Source organism: Haliotis rubra, unplaced genomic scaffold (assembly GCF_003918875.1).
Source record: "Haliotis rubra isolate DU_JTF1 unplaced genomic scaffold, ASM391887v1 Scf77, whole genome shotgun sequence".
NCBI lineage: Eukaryota > Metazoa > Mollusca > Gastropoda > Lepetellida > Haliotidae > Haliotis > Haliotis rubra.
The window spans coordinates 1,181,908-1,200,994 of NW_025767490.1; the positions used below are offsets into that span (position 1 = coordinate 1,181,908).

General features: G+C 40.9%; 1 protein-coding gene and 1 long non-coding RNA gene across 2 annotated transcripts in view; both read left to right on the forward strand.

The window, feature by feature from the left end:
• The first annotated feature begins 3,202 nt into the window (after positions 1-3,202).
• Positions 3,203-6,966, forward strand: LOC124260555. The gene is made up of 3 exons (XR_006894123.1): positions 3,203-3,340; positions 5,554-5,576; positions 6,929-6,966. It is a non-coding gene; the product is annotated as an uncharacterized LOC124260555 (long non-coding RNA).
• Position 6,967: 1 nt separating this feature from the next.
• Positions 6,968-19,087, forward strand: part of LOC124260596 (mucin-5AC-like) — a gene marked incomplete at its 5' end in the record, with an annotated part of 42,511 nt that continues 30,391 nt past the window's right edge. The window contains 17 exon segments of the mRNA XM_046694918.1: positions 6,968-7,014; positions 7,767-7,888; positions 8,392-8,487; positions 8,743-8,937; positions 9,283-9,321; positions 10,343-10,498; positions 10,501-10,616; positions 11,195-11,462; positions 11,919-12,049; positions 12,476-12,626; positions 13,378-13,609; positions 14,081-14,426; positions 14,787-15,096; positions 15,584-15,754; positions 16,876-17,113; positions 17,654-17,974; positions 18,318-18,750. Coding sequence (XP_046550874.1) covers positions 6,968-7,014; positions 7,767-7,888; positions 8,392-8,487; positions 8,743-8,937; positions 9,283-9,321; positions 10,343-10,498; positions 10,501-10,616; positions 11,195-11,462; positions 11,919-12,049; positions 12,476-12,626; positions 13,378-13,609; positions 14,081-14,426; positions 14,787-15,096; positions 15,584-15,754; positions 16,876-17,113; positions 17,654-17,974; positions 18,318-18,750 — 3,372 coding nt within the window.

Genomic DNA, 19,087 nt, shown 5'->3' on the forward strand with positions numbered 1-19,087 from the left:
GCAATCTGTTGCTGATAACCAACACCAGTTCCCGGTTTTATCAGATAAAACTGCAGGGAACAGTATCATATCAGTTATGCTATGTCTGTCACATTTCCATTTATTCCGCGTGTTGCTCGTGTAATGCGTGCGCGTGTCTCCACAATACACAACTATAGAGAGTTCAACTTATACTAGCTTTGAAGCATAATGCTTTGTTCAGGGATATGTTGTCAGCAAAGTAGTATTGCGATAGTTCAAAACACGATACTTTTGCCAATAATTGTTCCAAGTGTATTGTGATATTTAGCCTTATTACCTTCAATGGTTCAAGGGAGCGGTGGGGTAGCCTAATAGTTAAAGCTTCCGCTCGTCACGCTGAAGACCCGGGTTCGATTCCCCATATGTATAATTTGTGAAGCTCATTTCTGATGTCTCCCTCCGTGAAATTGTTGGAATATTGCTAAAAGCGCGTAAAACCATACTCACTCACTCACTCTATGGTTCAATGTGTTTCAAGGTTTATCAGTACTAGAGTGGGAAACGACCTGCATCACTTCGGGCTCCCCTCCCTCATCAAGCAGACCCTCAGCGATAAACCTCGAATACTATTCAAAGCGACGTTAAACAAAACTCAGTTATACATCACACCTTCAAACAATGCACAATGCGTCCAGACAGGACGAAAAGAAGAAAATTTAGATGATTAAATAATCTATTTATATTAGCGATTAAACAACGATTGGTTCATGAAAAGTAGATGTCTGGTGAATATAAAGGATGGATTGGATTAGATGTCTGGTGAATATAAATGGATGGATTGGATCATGAGTCAGATTGGTTCATGAGAAGTGATGTCTGGTGAATATGGATGGGTTGATGAGGAGTAGATGTCTGGTGAATGGATTGGAATTGGATGGATTGGATGAGGAGAAGATGTCTGGTGAATATAAATGGAGGATTGATTGGTTGATGAAAAGTAGATCTCTGTCGGATATAAGTGGATGGATTGGTTGGTGAGAAGTAGATGTCTGGTGAATATAAATGGATGGATTGGTTGATGAGAAGTAGATCTCTGGTGAATATAAGTAGATGGATTGGTTGATGAAAAGTAGATCTCTGGTGAATATAAGAGGATTGATTGGTTGATGAGAAGTAGATGTCTGGTGAATATAAGTGGATGGATTGGTTGATGAGAAGTAGATCTCTGGTGAATATAAGAGGATGGATTGGTTGATGAAAAGTAGATCTCCGGTGAATATAAGTAGATGGATTGGTTGATGAAAAGTAGATCTCTGGTGAATATAGGAGGATGGATTGGTTGACGAAAAGTAGATCTCTGGTGAATAGCATTAGTGTTTAGTGAAAAGTAGATCTCTGTTGAATATAAGAGGATCGATTGGTTGATGAGAAGTAGATCTCTGTTGAATATAAGAGGATCGATTGGTTGATGAAAAGCAGATCTCTGGTGAATATAAGAGGATGGATTGGTTGATGGGTAGTAGATTTCCGGTGAATATAAGAGGATGGATTGGTTGATGAGAAGTAGATCTCTGGGGAATATAAGTAGATGGACTGGTTCATAAAAAGTAGATGTCTGGTGAATATAAGAGGATAGACCCGTTGATGAGTAGATAGTGTCTGGTCATCTATCCTACCTTCTATCCCACCCCAAATCACAAGGACAACTGATTCGATGCATCCTTCAACAGTAACAAAAATACCTGAACGCATAAACCCTGATTAAATCTTAATAGAGGTAATGCACTTATTTTTTTAAACCAAACCTGGATCAGATAAACCAATTATTGATATTACAAACAAGGCCCCGCTCCGTCAGTGTACAATAACACACAAGCAAGCAAGTTACCGAGGATGACCACCCAAACCATTAACTGACCTCTTACTATACGCAAATTTCTAAAAAATTGTAATTTATCTTAAACTATATTTACCTGTATAAATTGTACATTTTTCACCTGTCCATGTGCTATATTTTGTTTATTGAATTGTACTCTTGGTCATGTGGCCATAATACTGAATAAAGCTCTATGTTCCTGAGGGGCAGATCTTGCCTAGAATTCCAACATGATTTAGGAACACCTTTACCAAAGATCATTTCCGTATTAGAAAAAAATAGATTTTACTATCGAAACAAAAATATATTCATTTAAAAGTTTCCGTCTTCCTTATATTCTGTTTCCAGGAGATATATTGTTATTATGAAAATTATGTTATTTGTATATCGTGTTGACAAAGCAAGCAAATATTTTTAACGTAATAAATTTATTTAATTAATAAATTTAAACGTATCATGTATTTTCCATTTCTATGAAATGTGCAGAGATTTCGTACGATCATGGAAATTCTTTTATTGTCGTTAAGATCAATTACATGGAGGAGATTCCTTGAACTTAACCACGGTAAATTACATCGGTCCTTCTTGAAGGTACAACATTCATTCTCCACGTCTACCCTATATTCCCCTGTGGAGAATCGTGTACTGTAGGTCTCACTACCTAATGTCCGGGTATGTTCAGCTGGACACGAGTCAGGGAGTGCACCCACAGATTAGTAATCATATTGTCAACACACCACACAGCATACCGTGCTGATTGAAGTACAACGTATAAAAACTACCTACATTAATAAAAGGACAGTTTACAGTTAATGAAATATTAGCAGATAACATTTTAATTGACAAGTGCTTACGTTCAATTTCTGTCTTATCTATCTTATGTGTTCATTAATACCAGGAGATGATTGATTTATCGTATGTATAAACGTCTTCCCTTTAAGAAATTATACGGCAGCTGTCATCTGATTATTGTGTTCAAAATATTGATAAGAAAGTATGAATGCTCTTCCAAGTTTAACAAAATGCAATCTTACTTCAGGTAATATCTAAGATAACAAACTGCTGAACCAAGCATATAGCGAAACTCATAATTTACGAAAATCGACAAAAACTTATAATCCATAGTCATATTTATCAAAATTAGAATAAGATCTGACGGTCAATAATAAATGTACCTTTTAATTGTACACTGTTTTCAAAAGATTTTACCTCGTAGGCTAAAACGTTATCTGAAGCCTTTACTTGGAAACCGAGCAATGCCGAATGACGCCAGTCAGCTGATCGCTGATTGGTCGCTCTGTGCCAGTACTTTCTGTATATAAGTTTGGGCATTTTAAAGGTAACTTCACAAGCGCTAGGGCGCCAATTGTCTCAAGTTTTAGTAGGTCTTTCAGGGAATCAGCCAAAGGAATTTCGCAGCGGTATCTGTGCACCTTTGGAAATGGCACCAAGTGCCTCTTTTAAGACCTTGAGTCTTGGCCTCCTGCTTTTCTCGGCGATCGAGTAAGTTCAGATTTATTCTTATATCATGAACAATTTAAAGGATTCATGTCATGTACATATATTTTTTTCTTATTTATTATTTTGAAAACATTCTCTTATATGTGTCGCATATTCTAAATCCAGTTTAAGTATATTCCTAGTATATTTATGTTTGTGTAATTCCTGGCTTAATGATATTTAAAAAATGAAGCATCTCAAGTTCAATACGCTTAAGTTTCTTTTTTAATGTTACTTTTCAAAATCTGTTTCTATCAAGACTTTTCTTTGGATATAAAATAACTGATTTTGTATCACAAAAACTCACAAGAGGAATAATATTTCTCGTTTAACGTGCGGCTTTGATATGGTACGACGCGCAACATATCAGTTAATCCAGTCATCGAAATGCATATTGAAATAACAGTTATATGAGCTAGGTTATAAATCTTGTGTCATGAAAAGTGAAATACTGCTTTACTGTGTGTGAAAAATGTATCTGCAGAACTTTCATTTCCTTTTTCGGGTTTGATCTGATCCATTAACCGTTACCAATACCATAACGTAAGAATTGGCATTTGATTCCAATACTAGAAACTTTACTTATATTGTTTTGTAAATATGTTCATATTTATATTAAATGGAACTGTATGTGCCAAAAATATAACTGACGAGATTAATCGAAACTTATCATTGACGGAGGTAGCCTCAATCAGTAGATTGTTGTACAGATAACACATTCTGTAATCAAAAGCGCTCAATGTGATACATGACAAATTACTTTTAAAGGTTTCAAAGGAAAATCGCTTTAACTTTACACTTCTCGAGACAACAGATTAAATATTACTTTACAAGTACCAAAGCAGACTATGTGTTACGATCTTGCATAAAAATAACTGTGTAAATGTTTGACTGTTTACGAAAAAGCAGGCGTTTCATTCCAGGTTTCACACAAACAATCTCTCGATAGTCAAAATGGAGACATTGTAAATGAGATTAAGAACGTTTTTGTTAAAGGTATATATAAGGCTCATGCTTCAATTACCTTTTTAAAATAAATTGTATTACAAAATTTAGACTGCCTTGTGTCACTGTGAGATGTCCTTGATTGACAAAATGTTGAAAAGGATTCTCAAGTATCCCAGAAGCAGTGTAATGCACATTGCCATCTGTATGTGCATTGTGAAGTATGTGAGAAACCGTCAATTATCTGTAGTTAGTTCAATCAGGCACTCACGGCGTGTGATAAGCCATGCACTGGGGGAGACTGGTAGAGGGGAGGTGTCCATGTCGTTATATTTAGTTTACATACGGACGATTGTCGCGACGGATTAATCTTGTCTTATCATTCTAAATATGACGACCGTATATCACATATTGACGTCAATGGTGACAAGGCTTTTCCTACTTGCAATTTCTTTAAGACACCCGGTGTTCATGTTCAGCTTTCGACAGAAAACTAATTGTGAAGTTAATTGCAAAAAATTAATTTCAAAATTGACTACTACTGTAAACTACGATTATATAGAAATGAACGTGACCACTAATTGTAGTTCGACATAACCGTAGTTCGTTATACGTATTTCGCTTAAAAGATTAAAAAATAACGTAAGTTGCCAGGATCAAAAGACGAGTTCGTTATATCCGTCAAATCGTCCCTAAGCATGTTCGTTACAGACGTAATGTACTGTATTTCTTTATTTCAAATTTCTCATATCCTGGAAAGTAATGGTGTTTTTGTTAAGATAACTACTTTTAAATCACAAAGACATTCCAGATTTGGTAATGCATTTGGAAGATTGTCGTGTTGGTGTAAACTTAAACCGCAGTGAATTTGTTTGGGAGATTGCGGATTACATGGTTGTTGTGCCGTATGTTTCAAGTCAGACACCAAGTTTGCAGTGGTTAATGAATAGCCGCTAAAGAGTAAATTGGGATTTGAAAAGGTTAAATGAGATTGCATGAATCGTTTATGTAAAGGCAGCATTTTGCAAACAATGTGTAAGGGTATTTAAGTGGCTGGTGCGTCAATACTTCACACAAGCGGAGAACCCTATCAGAAACATGGCTTCATAAATGCAGATAAACAGTCCGTTTTAACGATAACACCCTTCCCAAAAACAAATCCCGTAGAGTTGATCCGAAAGTTTTTACTTATCAGATCGCTTGCCTTTTCCTTCTGATAAGGTTTCAACATTTACGACAATCATTAAGTTTTTTCTTTACCTGTTTTGCAGGGCCGCTCGAGTCAAGCGCGAAGGTAAGTTGTAATATCGCTAATAGTTGAATTATTTATTAGTAGGGGACGCGAGTGGCCTAGCCGTGTTACACGCCGTTAATCAGTGTGGAGAGTTTGCCTCTCTTAGACATGACAGGAATCGATGATCATGGGTTTGAACCCACTATGTACCCTGATTGTGTATCAAGGTTTTGGCACCATTAAACCCGTGTTCATGGGTTACAAGAAAGTTGTAAAGTTGTATGACCATTATCTTTTCGGACTTTCCTTCAACATTATGCCGATGCTGTGATATAACTGAAATATTGTTCATCGCGAGGTGTAAGCAAACTTAGTCCCTCATGCATGTGTCACATCGCCTGAAGTAATTGTGGAGTACAGATTTAACAAGCACATGTACACTCGAATATCTTCGCTTATGGTGTATGTTGAGGAGATCAACATATGTTAAGAGAGCAGATTAACCCTATGATTCCGGGTTCGAATCCAGGTTCTCAACGATTTTGTATCTCGGTTTTACAGTGCACGTTGGCATCACTTTCACATCAGCGTTCTTTTCGTCCTGATAAAATGACATTGGTGTCAAAACTATGTTTACCTAAAAGCAATAAATGTCATAAAACCACTTCATGCGTGCGTTGAGTACACATACTCTGGCTTCAAACAAGTAAAAATATCAAATGGTTGTATATCAAACGAGTCAAATTACACTCCAGGAAGGCAACGCTGTTCAATGTGTAGTACATACACAATAAAGGCTCTCTTTGTAGACACTTGTCCCAACTAACGTAGATAAGTGTTATGACTCATCATGGCTTATTGACATGGGGAACAGTAGAGTTAATAGATTGGTGCTGGGGCAGGTTGAAGTGCGTGAGGTGGAAAAGGCGTTCACTTCTGTTTTAAAGGTCCGATATATGCATGTCGATACAGGTTTTTTATGCCAGGTACACAGTGTGGGGTTACACACATGCAAATAAAGAGATGCAATAGATTAGAATACAAATATTAGGTTTGAGAGTCATGAACACCTTTGTAATGGCCGATCAAAAAAAATCCATGAAGATCCGGGTTAGAATTCGGGTCTTCTGCAACCCATTAAGAGGCGACTAACGGGATCGGGTGATCAGGCTCGCTGACTTGGTGGACACAGGTCATCGTATCCCAATTGCGTATATCGATGCTCATGATGTTGATCACTGGATTGTCTGCTCCAGACTCGATTATCTACAGGCCGCCATATTGCTGGAATATTGCTGAATGTGGCGTTAAACAACAAACGAAATAAACAGACAAGCTTGACGACACACGAACAAAAGTTACCGCTACACGTGTAACTAACTGTCTTATATTCCCTTTCTTGTCTATTCCAGCGGTAGGTAACTCCGCCTGCCAACCTCTGCCTGCCCCCCAATAACGGAAAGATCAACTGTGCCAGCAGTGTCGACGGATTCGACTTGTAAGTGGACGTCATTGGCTGGGGCCTAGAACATGGGGCTTTTTATCGGAAAATGGAACTTTAGGTTTGGAAAAGTAAAGAAAGAAATGAAAAGTACAGCCTCGGACCAATTCCGGTTTTATAGTGCTATATCACTGAGATACCATGCCTCTACTCTCTATCAGACCGCATCCATGGTGTTGTGGTTAGAGCGTCCGCCCGAGAGCGGAAGGTCGCGGGTTCGATCCCCGATCGCGTCATACCAAAAGACGTTAAAATATGGTACTTGTTGGTCCCTGCCTGGCGCTCGACATTAATGGGTACATCAAAGACTGGTCGGCTCGGAGTCAGTGTAATGTGTCTGAGTGGGGTATTCATGCTTCACTGCGCCAAGGTATCTCAGTGGGCTGGCACCATAAAACCAGCTTCAGTCTGGGCTAGTACAAGCAGCCGCACATACACACGCATGTACGTTGTCATATGAGCGAAATATTCTCAAGCACGACGTTAAAACCTAATTTAACCTCACCCGCCTCTACTTAACGTATAAAACCAACTCTGATACAGTTTTCTCCGAGCCAGGCCATCCTTATCCTTTCTGGTGATAGCCAGGCAGGGTGACAACAATTAACATAGATTTAAGTCTTTCGTTATAGCCAGCCCGAAGTGGAACCAAACCACTTCCGAATTATTGGTTGTCATTGACCAATTTTATGATGCCAAGACAAAATCACATCTTCATCAGGTGCTAAACCACATTGGTATTTCCACAGTGTCTGCACCGCCACATGTAACACCGGATTCCAGTTCAAGACAAATGAAGCGTCCGTAGAACGATCATGTGACAACTTTGACGGAAGCTGGTATGATGGGAAGAATATCCCCGAGTGTCAGCGTGAGTATCGACCACAGTCAATGAAATGTCCGGGAGAGACTCACTAGAATTGTCGACCAGAATCTGACAAGAATCAGAGACACGGGATGAAATACATCACCTATATGGGGTAGCTTCGTGGTTAAAGCGTTCTCTCGTCACGCCGAAACTCGGGTTCCATTCTCTACATGGGTACAATGTCTGAAGCAATTTTCTGGTGTCCCAAGCCGTGATATTGCTGAAGTATTGTTTAAAGTGGCGTAGAAACCATACTCACTCACTAACAACCTCTTAATACGCTGCTACAAAATCGGATCTTCTGGTCCGGTTCAGTTATTCGACTGGCCACTTTTATCACCCTCCTTCGTTGATTGCATTATGAAAAATTTCTTTGGACTTTGACTCTGATGCAACAATAAACTGCATAAAGAATAAAGAACTTTTACATGAAAATCTGATTATCCAGTCCCAAAAATAATCTATCGACTGTTATGCCCAGTTCATAAAAGAAGGTTCCATTACAGCTGTATGCTCCCCGGGGTGTCTGAACGGCGGGTCGTGCAATGAACCCAATAAGTGCGCTTGCATAGACGGATGGAGAGGCTCACACTGCCAGCACCGTAAGTTATCAGTTTTAACATTTATTGTTTCTTCTGAAGTGCAAAACTTTGTTATTAGGTTTTAAAGGCTGTTTCCACACAACAGTGTTCCCTCAGGAAAGAAACTTATTTGTAAATGTTAATTCTACCCTTATCCGGGATTATAGGAATACATGAAGGAAAGACTATTGTCCACAAGACGTCCTCCAAGTTAAAACATCGTCGTCATAGTTACATCTTTGAGACGTGTATAATTATTGTTATGATTATCATTAGATTCCAGTCTGTGCGCGAAGCCCTCGGGTCCTTTGTTCGGCAGCATCCAGTGCAAGGCTGACAGTACAGCTACTGTCTGTACTGTGGGCTGCGCACCCACCTTCAAGTTCCAGACACCCCCCGCCCCTGAGTACAGGTGCTCGGCTGATGGTACATGGAGTCCCCCCAAGGAGAGCATCCCAGACTGTGTGCAAGGTGCGTTGTCATGTTGGAGTGTAGAACACGTGGTAGTGGTTAATATTACCCTACTAAAACTACCTCTTTACGTATTTGGGGTTTGGGGATATACACTGGAGATCAGATTTAGAATTGGTCCAAACGACGTATGACTCGTTTGCTGGTTGTGATATGCGACTGAATCAATTGAACGGTAATGCTCGAATTTCGAATGATTGCCTGTCGAAATGATCCGACAAGTTAAACATTGCTCATCATATCAATCAGAGGATTGTTGCCTCAAGACAGTTATTAATAGGCATGTCGCGACAAAGAATAAAATTTGGAATAAGAAATCAATAAAATATCTTTGTTTTCTTTCAGAACTAGTTGCCCCATCTGTTCAGCCAACGGGCAGTTTAAGTGAGTATACAAAAGCAGAATTATGTTACAGGAAGGATTTAGTGCCACTGTTTTTGTCGATTTCATCTGTTCTCAAATAAAAGACTCATGTTTTCCTTTTCGGCTATCTCACAACTACACATGTATATACTGACTGTAATATGAAACACCGCTGCAGGGCTCCAGATAAGGGCCGTATCGGCGTAAATGCAAGATACGGTAGGAAATCATTTAGAAAACGTAGCAGATACGCACCGCAACAATAGTGTATGGTATTAGAATCATTTACAGACGTATTTATCTGAAAAAGTATTGTTTTATTGTTCATTGACCTGTTTACACAAGAGTAGCAATGTTGTGGTGCATATATGAAACGAAACACAACATTACCGATACTCCATTAATTTCCATTCAGTACTCTAAATGTACTCTTAAGGTTTTCCTGTTGAAAAATTATCTGGAGCCCTGCTGCTGGTCTAAATCCTAATGTCGTCACTAATACTAAGTGGGAATTCTTGGGGAGAACTGATAGTCAAGCACGTTGTACAATGTGGTCTTAGTGCTAAGACTATTGTAAGTCTTTGTTAAAGTATTGGGGTTACAATCATCTTGACGCTAAGATAGTTTTGTGCAAGAAGCATACAATGTAAACTTGTAACAGCTGACTGAAATGGGTCGGAGATCATGCTTTTATTCAAAGGTGTATCTGGAGGGGACTCACTTTGTTGTCTTACATCTCGTTAGTATTTTATTGTATTTATAATACCATTCAAAAAAGTAGGGGATATTCCATTTTGCGAACATACCACTAGCCAATGCATATGATAAAAAGTAATATATATCCATACAGATGAAACATTTCCAAAGGAATGGAATAAATTGTCACATTTTCCCTTAATTTCTCTGCATCATCTGTTGCCTCCTTGGCTTCATCATTTGCATTTTATCAATCTTGTAAATCCAATATCCCCTACTTTTTGTAATGGTATATATTGCTGTATATGGCACAAAATGACATTCACTCACTCATGTCACGTTGCAGTCCACCCCGAGGTGAACGGTGACGCCACCTGCGTTACATGGGGCCAGGACCACTACAGGACCTTCGACAACAAGATGTACACATTCCAGGGTAACTGCCACTACCTCCTCGCCAAGGACTGCGCCTTCAATACCTTCGACATCCACGTCATCAACGACGGAACTGCACGGTTGGAAAACAATGCAAGAGAGAAATAGACATCTACATGGGCTCAACGAAAATCAGTTTGCGTCAAGGTGCTGGTGGACCCGAGGTCACGTGGAATGATGCCCCTGTGAGTCTACTGCTTATCGTTTTTGTAGAACACATTTATGATTCTGCAGATTTTGGTAATTGGTAATCCATGCCTCTCTGCAATCATGATAAATTTTCAAATGACTCCAAAAGTCAAAAGAATAGTAACAGTCGTGGTAACCACTGTGGCGATTGCAAACGGCAAGTCTGTTAACAGTCATAACCTTCTATGTGAAGCTCATTTCTGGCCTCCCTGGCCATGATATTGCAGGAATATTGCTAAAAACGGCGTAAAACTAAACTCACGCACTCACGCACGCACTCAAGCACTCACTCACTCACTCAGTCACGCATAACCTTCCAGGTGATTGGGTAAGCCCTTCCTTTGTTAGCCATGACAAATCTCCCAGGCGACAGATAAATACCTTTAAGTGGAAACCACCAAGACAATTAGTGTACTAGTATTAAAGACTTCAGCGCAAAATAATCATGACAAAGATGTGAGGCTTCTGGAATGAACCTTTAAATACCATTGGTGACCCCAGTATTCGCAAAACTAAAAGGCATAGCCGACTCTACCGGTACCATCCGCTATTATTGGTTCATTTATTCCTACAGGTGAAGGTCCCCGGTGCCCACGATGGTGTTGTGTACGAACTGGTCGGCTCCTATATCGCCGTCAGAACTGGACTTGGCTTCAAGGTCAAATGGGACGGAAAGGAGTCCATCTTCGTGCAGGTGGCCGATGATCTGAAAGGCAAGACGTGTGGCCTGTGTGGACGTTACGACGGTGACCCTAACAACGATTTCGAGACGGACACCGGCAAAGTGGTCACGTCTGCAGCTAGCTTCGCCACCACCTGGAAGAAGGAGCTTCTTGATGGATGTAAGTGAGATGCATTAAAACAGAGCAGACAGCCCTTACGAGATGCATCAAAGCTGGCTACATATCCTTTACAAGATGCATCAAAGCAGGGCAGATAGCCCAAACGAGATGTATCAAATCTCAGTCAAAGTCTATCAGACACACTTTATGATAAGCACCAAAGCTGGGTAGATACACTTTACGAGATGCTCAAAGCTGGGGAAATACCTTTTACGAAACGCAGAAATTCTGTCCAGATACATCAACACTAGTCAGATACCATTTCGAAACGTAACAAGCTTGGGCCAGTACCTCATACGAGAAGCATCGAAGGTAACCACATATCTCTTAACAAGATGGGCCAAAGCTGACTAAATACAACAAATCAAACAGATGTGACAGGGAGGTCATAATGTGGAACAGACTCATCTTCTTCAAGAACGTGCTTTACCAAATGTTGCCATGTCACTGTTGTAGCCTCTTGTCCCGATGTCTCCCAGCACGCTGTATGCAAGATGGACACCCCCCAAAACAGCCAGAAGGCCCTCAGGGCGTCCAATATCTGCCAACAGCTGATGACTGATGCCTCCTTCGCCGCCTGCCACTCTGTGAGTATTGTCCATCCAAAGATGCTGTCCTACCCTCCATCCATATAGAACATTTCCTAAATTTACAAAATTTGTTATTTTTGTAAATATGATATTTACAAAATTTGTTATTTTTGTAAATATGATATTTACAAATTGTAAATTTCTGTAAATCACCATTTTGTTACTTGTGACACTTGTAAAGTATGGAGACCATGCTGAGATTATTCTCTATTCCACCATAGATATACGTACAGTACACTTTTCGGACAGGATTTGCCCTGTTTGCTAAGCCTAGGTAAACCAGGATCCGCTGAGATTTGTTCGCATTATTCTCCTAGGTTAGTCGGCAGCAAAGTTGTGGTCTGGATGAACTAAAAATCTTCATTACTTCGGGTTTTCTTCCCACATTTACACTATATATCCATATAAATCTTCATAATTCAGGTTGTTGACGTAAACCCCTACATCGAAGCTTGCAAGACCGACTGTTGCAATGGCGACCAGCAAGCATGCATGTGCAACACCTTCGAGGCGTACTCCAGGGAATGCATGTCAAAGAAGGTCAAACTCTCCTGGAGAAGGACTGATAGATGCCGTGAGTAGTGCTCACTTGCGTTAGAGAGAGATAACTCTTGGGAGATAATGAACTAAGGGAGATAACTTTTGATTGCTGTGACGTCCTACGTACGATGCACAGGTTGTAGATCAGGCTAAATTAGTAAACCTTGGTCATGGACAGATGGTGACGTTATCGACAGCTTGGCTCGTGGGTTTCGGTTCTACCCAACAATTAAACACGCGACACCATGTGGTGCCTCAAGAATGACTTTGTTTGGTGTTTGATTCTATTTGCCCCTAAGGCAATGGTTTTCGTGGTTCTTAAGTATTTGAGAAAGAAATTCGATTGTAACGTAAACCGATATATGTTGGTCATACGAAATTTGGTATTCGTACTAATTAGCATACGTCATAGCAACTTTTCATTTCAATCTCGACAAAACTAAATATTTGACATTTGTAATTGTTGCAGTAGAAAAACACGATTCACATGCTCATGTTCCTAAAAACGTTTAAGATTCTCATTATGGGTATCTACTTGAAACGACCCGTAAAGGTTCGGGTTAGAATATTGATCTTCAGTAACCCATGCTTGTCGTAAGAGGCGACTAACAGGATCGGGTGGTCAGGCTCGTTGACTTGGTTGACACATGTCATGGGTTCCCAATTGCACTGATCACTGGATTGTCTGGTCCAGACTCGATTATTTACAGACCGCCGCCATATAGCTGGAATATTGCTGAGTGCGGTGTAAAACTAAACTCACTCACTCACTCTTCTTGAAACAGCTGTGGTGTGTCAGCGAAACCTGATCTTCAAGGAATGTGGCAGCCCCTGCCCCAAGAGGTGCCAAGACTCCAGCGCGACCTGTAATGACGACACATGCGTTGACGGTTGCTTTTGTCCCGACGGCACTGTTCTCCACAATGGCGAGTGCATCGCCGCCGACACCTGCCCCTGCGACAACAACGGTCAAGAGTTCAACCATGGAGAAACCATTCCCAGAGATTGTAACACATGGTACCGAACTCCTCACAAATATATATATATAAATTCATCAATTTGAAGACGAGTTAAATAGGTATCCTTAGAAGGCTTCGGTTGTCACGACCGTCTCAACATCTCTGTATATATATTAAACATGTGTTTATAATCAATTCAATAATTCCCCCATATAATACCCTGGCTGACTCGCTCTTTTATCAGGAGAGATATATCACCAAAGTTTCCAAGAATTTCTAAGTTTCTAAATCTTAAGGTTTCGCTGATAAGGTGTATCCAAATAATAACTCTTTTCTGTCAACGTCGATATAAGTGGACGGCAATTGAAGAAGCACAATTGACCCAACCATTAACTTCATTTTGAATACAAACTCAATGGACCTATTGTCTTGCATAAATTGTCACGTGTCTGGTTCCTTGCATGCCTTCTTTTGTATACTGTTCACTTCAGTGTTACAAAAATGTCACACAGCTACTTTTGTCCCTAAGCACATGCAATGGCGGAAAGTGGAACTGCACAGACAAAAAATGTGAGGCTACCTGCTCTGCCACCGGAGATCCTCACTACATGACCTTCGACGGCTTCCGCTACAACTTCATGGGTACCTGCAGCTACTACCTCATCTACGATCCAAACTTTGACGTCATCGTTGACAACATTAAATGTGGACACGGAGAGGCATCATGCACGAAATCTGTGACCCTCGATGTCAACGGAATGAACATCAAGCTCGACCACAACCACCAGCTCTTTGTGAACGGAAAGGAGATCACCAAACTCCCATACAAGGCTCAGGGAATCAAAATCTTCATGGTGTCATCTCTCTTCATGCAGGTAGGAGGTCACATCATTCCGTTTTAAATAACTGAGTCCTTGTATCTGTCTGCAGGAAATAGTTATGGTGATTATTGGGATGAATCACTACTCAATACATATTCAAAATTTCAAACACTTCCACTTGTCTTCTTTTAGGTGAAAAATAAGCACAATTTTTATGGATATACAACTTCTTTATTCTGTATAGGCGACGTTTCGACATAGATTCTAATGTCTTTGTTCAGCAAGTCTTGGTCCTCATTTCCACTTGTAATGCATGTAGACTAGCAGGACTTGTTTTTGTTTCGTGTTTCTCAGAAAATACTGTATAAGTCGCAGGCTACAGAAGACGTCATAATGAACAATCTTTACTTCTAGGCTGAGCTTGACAACGGCATCAAGATCCTCTGGGACGGCCGCACTCGCGCCTATATCACCGCCCCTCCATCCTTCATGAAGAAGACCAAGGGTCTCTGCGGCTACTTTGACGGCAACCAGAACAACGACTTCCTCACAAAGGAAGGCGACATTGAGACAAACGTCAACGCCTTCGGTAACCGTTGGAAGACTGAGGCCTCGTGTCGCGATATGCCTACAACCCCACAGGCCCACCCATGTGACCTGAACGCTCAGAGGAAGGCCAAGGCTGTGGCTGAATGCGAGAAGCTGAAGAGTGACACTTTCAAGGGTTAGTGTATTAATGATATTCAAAGTCAGTATATCAATGATATTTATTTTTTAATGTATCGTGATATTCAAGGTTCGCATATTTATATGATAGTCAAAGGTAATTTTGTCAATGATATTCAAAGTCAGGATATCAATGATACTCAAGAGTCATGAAGTTAAAGGGCGGTGGGGTAGCCTAGTGGTCAAAGCGTTGGCTCGTCACGCCGAAGACCCGGGATCGAATCCCCACATGGGTACAATGTGTGAATTCCATTTCTGGTGTCCCCCCGCCGATATGTTGCTGGAATATTGCTAAAAGCGGCGTAAAACCAAACTCAGTCAGTCATGAAGTTAAATATATTCAAGGGCGAGTGTGACAATGGCATTAAAGATTCAATCTGACGGTGATACTCAAGGGTAGATCTGGTCAACTGTCTTTGAAAATTTCACTCCCTTAAACAGACTCCCAGGTCAGCGGGTTCCAATAAGTTTCGTTCTCCTTCCAGAATGCCATGACGTTGTGGACGTGGATCAGTTCTATGATGACTGTCTGTATGACACTTGTGCCTGCACTGAAAACCTCAAGGACTGCATGTGCCCCAACTTCGGGGAATACGCCGACACCTGTGCAGCTAAGGGCATCAAGATCAACTGGCGTTCTGAAATCACAGAGTGTGGTGAGTGGAGACATATATAATACCATCAGTTGTTACAGATTTAGTCTCATTAGGTTCTTAGACTCACATTGCCTTATCATGGGATTGCAACGTTCATTTGCAGTGTGCCGAGCATTTGTTTGTGTTTGTCCACTACCAATATCCCTGTGTCCACTTCTAGCTTCCCACCATCAAAACTGTCATGTCCACAACCAGTATCCCTGTGTCCACTTCTAGCTTCCCACCATCAAAACTGTCATGTCCACAACCAATATCCCAGTGTCCACTACTAGCTTCCCACCATCATAACTGTCATGTGCTCTACCGATGTTCACTCCAAATGTCGGCTACCAACATTTCCAACATCCACCACCAATGTCCAAATTTCCACTACCAGTTCAAAATGTCCACAACCAATGCTCCGATGTCCACTACCAATATACCAATCTTCACTACCACTGACCACTGCAATGTTCCCGTGTTCACTACCAATGCCCACTACCACTTTTCCAGAGATCATTTCCAATATACCAGTGTTTACTATCACTGTCCACTGCAAATGTTCCCGTGTTCACTACCACTGTCCACTACCACTTTTCCAGAGATTATTTCCAATATACCAATCTTCACTACCACTGTCCACTGCAAATTGTAAATGTTCACTATCACTGTCCACTACCACTTTTCCAGAGATTATTTCCAATATACCAATGTTTACTATCACTGTCCACTGCAAATGTTCCCGTGTTCACTACCAATGCCCACTACCACTTTTCCAGAGATCACTTCCAATATACCAATGTTCACTATCACTGTCCACTGCAAATGTTCCAGTGTTCACTACCAATATCCACTACCACTTTTCCAGAGATTATTTCCAATATACCAATCTTCACTACCCCTGTCCACTGCAAATTGTAAATGTTCACTACCAATGCCCACTACCACTTTTCCAGAGATTATTTCCAATAAACCAATCTTCACTACCACTGTCCACTGCAAATTTTAAATGTTCACTATCACTGTCCACTGCCACTTTTCCAGGGATAACTACTAATATTCAAATGTTCACTACCAATATCCACTATCAAACGTCCCAGTGTTCAGAACCTATATTCACTACCTATGATCTATGTACCCAGCCCTGGTGTGTACCGGCGGCCAGGAGTACCAAGTCTGTGGCAGCCCCTGCGCCAGAACCTGCCGCAACATCGCCGAGAGCGAGGCCTGCCAGGAGAGATGTGTGGAAGGATGCAACTGCCCCCCTGGCGAATCTCTCAACAACGATGGCGAATGTGTCAGCATCACACAGTGTCCTTGCATCTTTGACGAGAGGGAATATGCAGCTGGATTCACCACCATCAAGGGAGATGAACTTTGGTAAACATATATTTCACAATAAATCAATGTCTAGAGTCAAACCATTTTAGCTTGCACCAGATCAGATCAGATCAGACCAGATTTCTATAATGTGGCTAAATCGGAAAACTCAAATCAATATAAAATTAACAAAAAGACAAGTATTGCTTGGTTTTCCAGACAAAAACAATGACCCTCTCAATATTCTTATCATTATCTTCAAAAACCTCATTTTGGGAAGCAAATTCAAAAACTGTGCCACCTTTTCATGCTTTCCAGAATGAACTTAGACATTACTATATGATAACTAAATGTTCTTCTTTAATGGAGTGTAATATCAGCGCGTCTTTTATAAGTTTTGGTCTTCATGTCATGCATTGTTTATATAATTTGAAAATCGTGTTTGTACGATTGTAGCCGAAATGTCCATTGTTGATTTTCTGAAAAAATTGTAAAATGTTTTAAAATTATAAAAGAGAAAAAAGTCTTATAACAGGGACACAGTTGTATTGCATTTGTAATTATCAGAATCAAACTTACGTAAAACATGGTTATTTTCAGTGAATGCGTGGGCGCCAAATGGCACTGTCAGAACCTCCACGGCAAAGACGGATCGTCAACTCTGCCCACCACAAAGCCCATCCAGTCTCTCTGTGAGGAGAACAAGGTGTACACCAACTGCGTCTCTGCATGCCCCGTCACATGCGACAACGTGCACGACCCACCAACGTGCACCACGAGCACGTGTGAGCCTGGCTGTGTATGTAAACCAGGGTTTGTGAAGGAGGGAGACCGATGCGTGGAGGCCGGCCAGTGTCCATGTCACCACGGAGGAAAAGCCTACTTCGAGAACCAGAAGATAGTCATGGACTGTAACGAATGGTTTGTACACTTCACCATCTTGAGAGTGAATGATTGAGTTTAGTGAGCTTTTAGCAATATTCCAGCAATATCAGGGCATGGGACACCAGAATTAGGCTACCCTGACATGCGTCAACCAAGTCATTGAGCCTGACCCCATGCCTATTATGACAAGCAATTTTAATCCGAATCTAACACAGGAAGACGACTACAATACTATTCAAGTAATAATGCAAATGTTGTTTGTATACCTAAAATATGCTATTATAATTCAATTAGTACTTCCATAGACCAGTACAGAAAGTCAAGAAAAAATATGTTTTTCACCCTGACAAATCACGAAAACCATGCTGTCTGTTTTCAGCACATGCAAGAGTCGCAAGTGGGAATGTGAGATGAAGGACTGTCCCGCAATCTGCAGCACATACGGCGACTCCCATTACAAGACCTTCGACGGCAAACCATTTGAGTTCCAAGGCAACTGCGACTACATCCTTGCCAAATCCACTGAAACCAACCCCTCCAGGTTCCTGATCACCACCGAGAACATCCCCTGTGGCACCAGCGGTGTAACTTGCACCAAGGCCATCGAGTTCTCTGTTGGCGAACCTGGATCTGCTAACTTCTACCGTCTCAATCTTGTTCGTGGTAAACCAGTCACGAACGAGCCCGGCTCACCTTTCGACATCAGGGAAGTTGGCAACTTCGTCTACATCAACACCACATTGGGAATCACCATGCAGTGGGACAAAGGAACGACCCTTTACATCAGGCTCAGTACCCCACACAGAAATAAGGTAGATGCAAATGTAAAAGTGTCATTTATCCGCGAAGACATATAAATTATTTTCATTTTCCATTCATTATCCTATCTAGTCCCTTTTTGGCCAGTGGGATTCATTCCATAAACAACCCAGATTGCTTATTGTCAGTGGGTTTTTCCAAATTCAGCTTAACTGACGTAAATGTTTGACATAGCGTCGCATGTGTGTACTAGGAGGCCTCATTATAATGTCATAAAGCCCAGTACTTTGAGACATCACAATAAGGCAGATGCCTGTTGTCATTGATTCCAATCGTAGATTCCTCCTGATTATATCATTTTGGTTTGTCGGCATCTTACCCCACATCTTG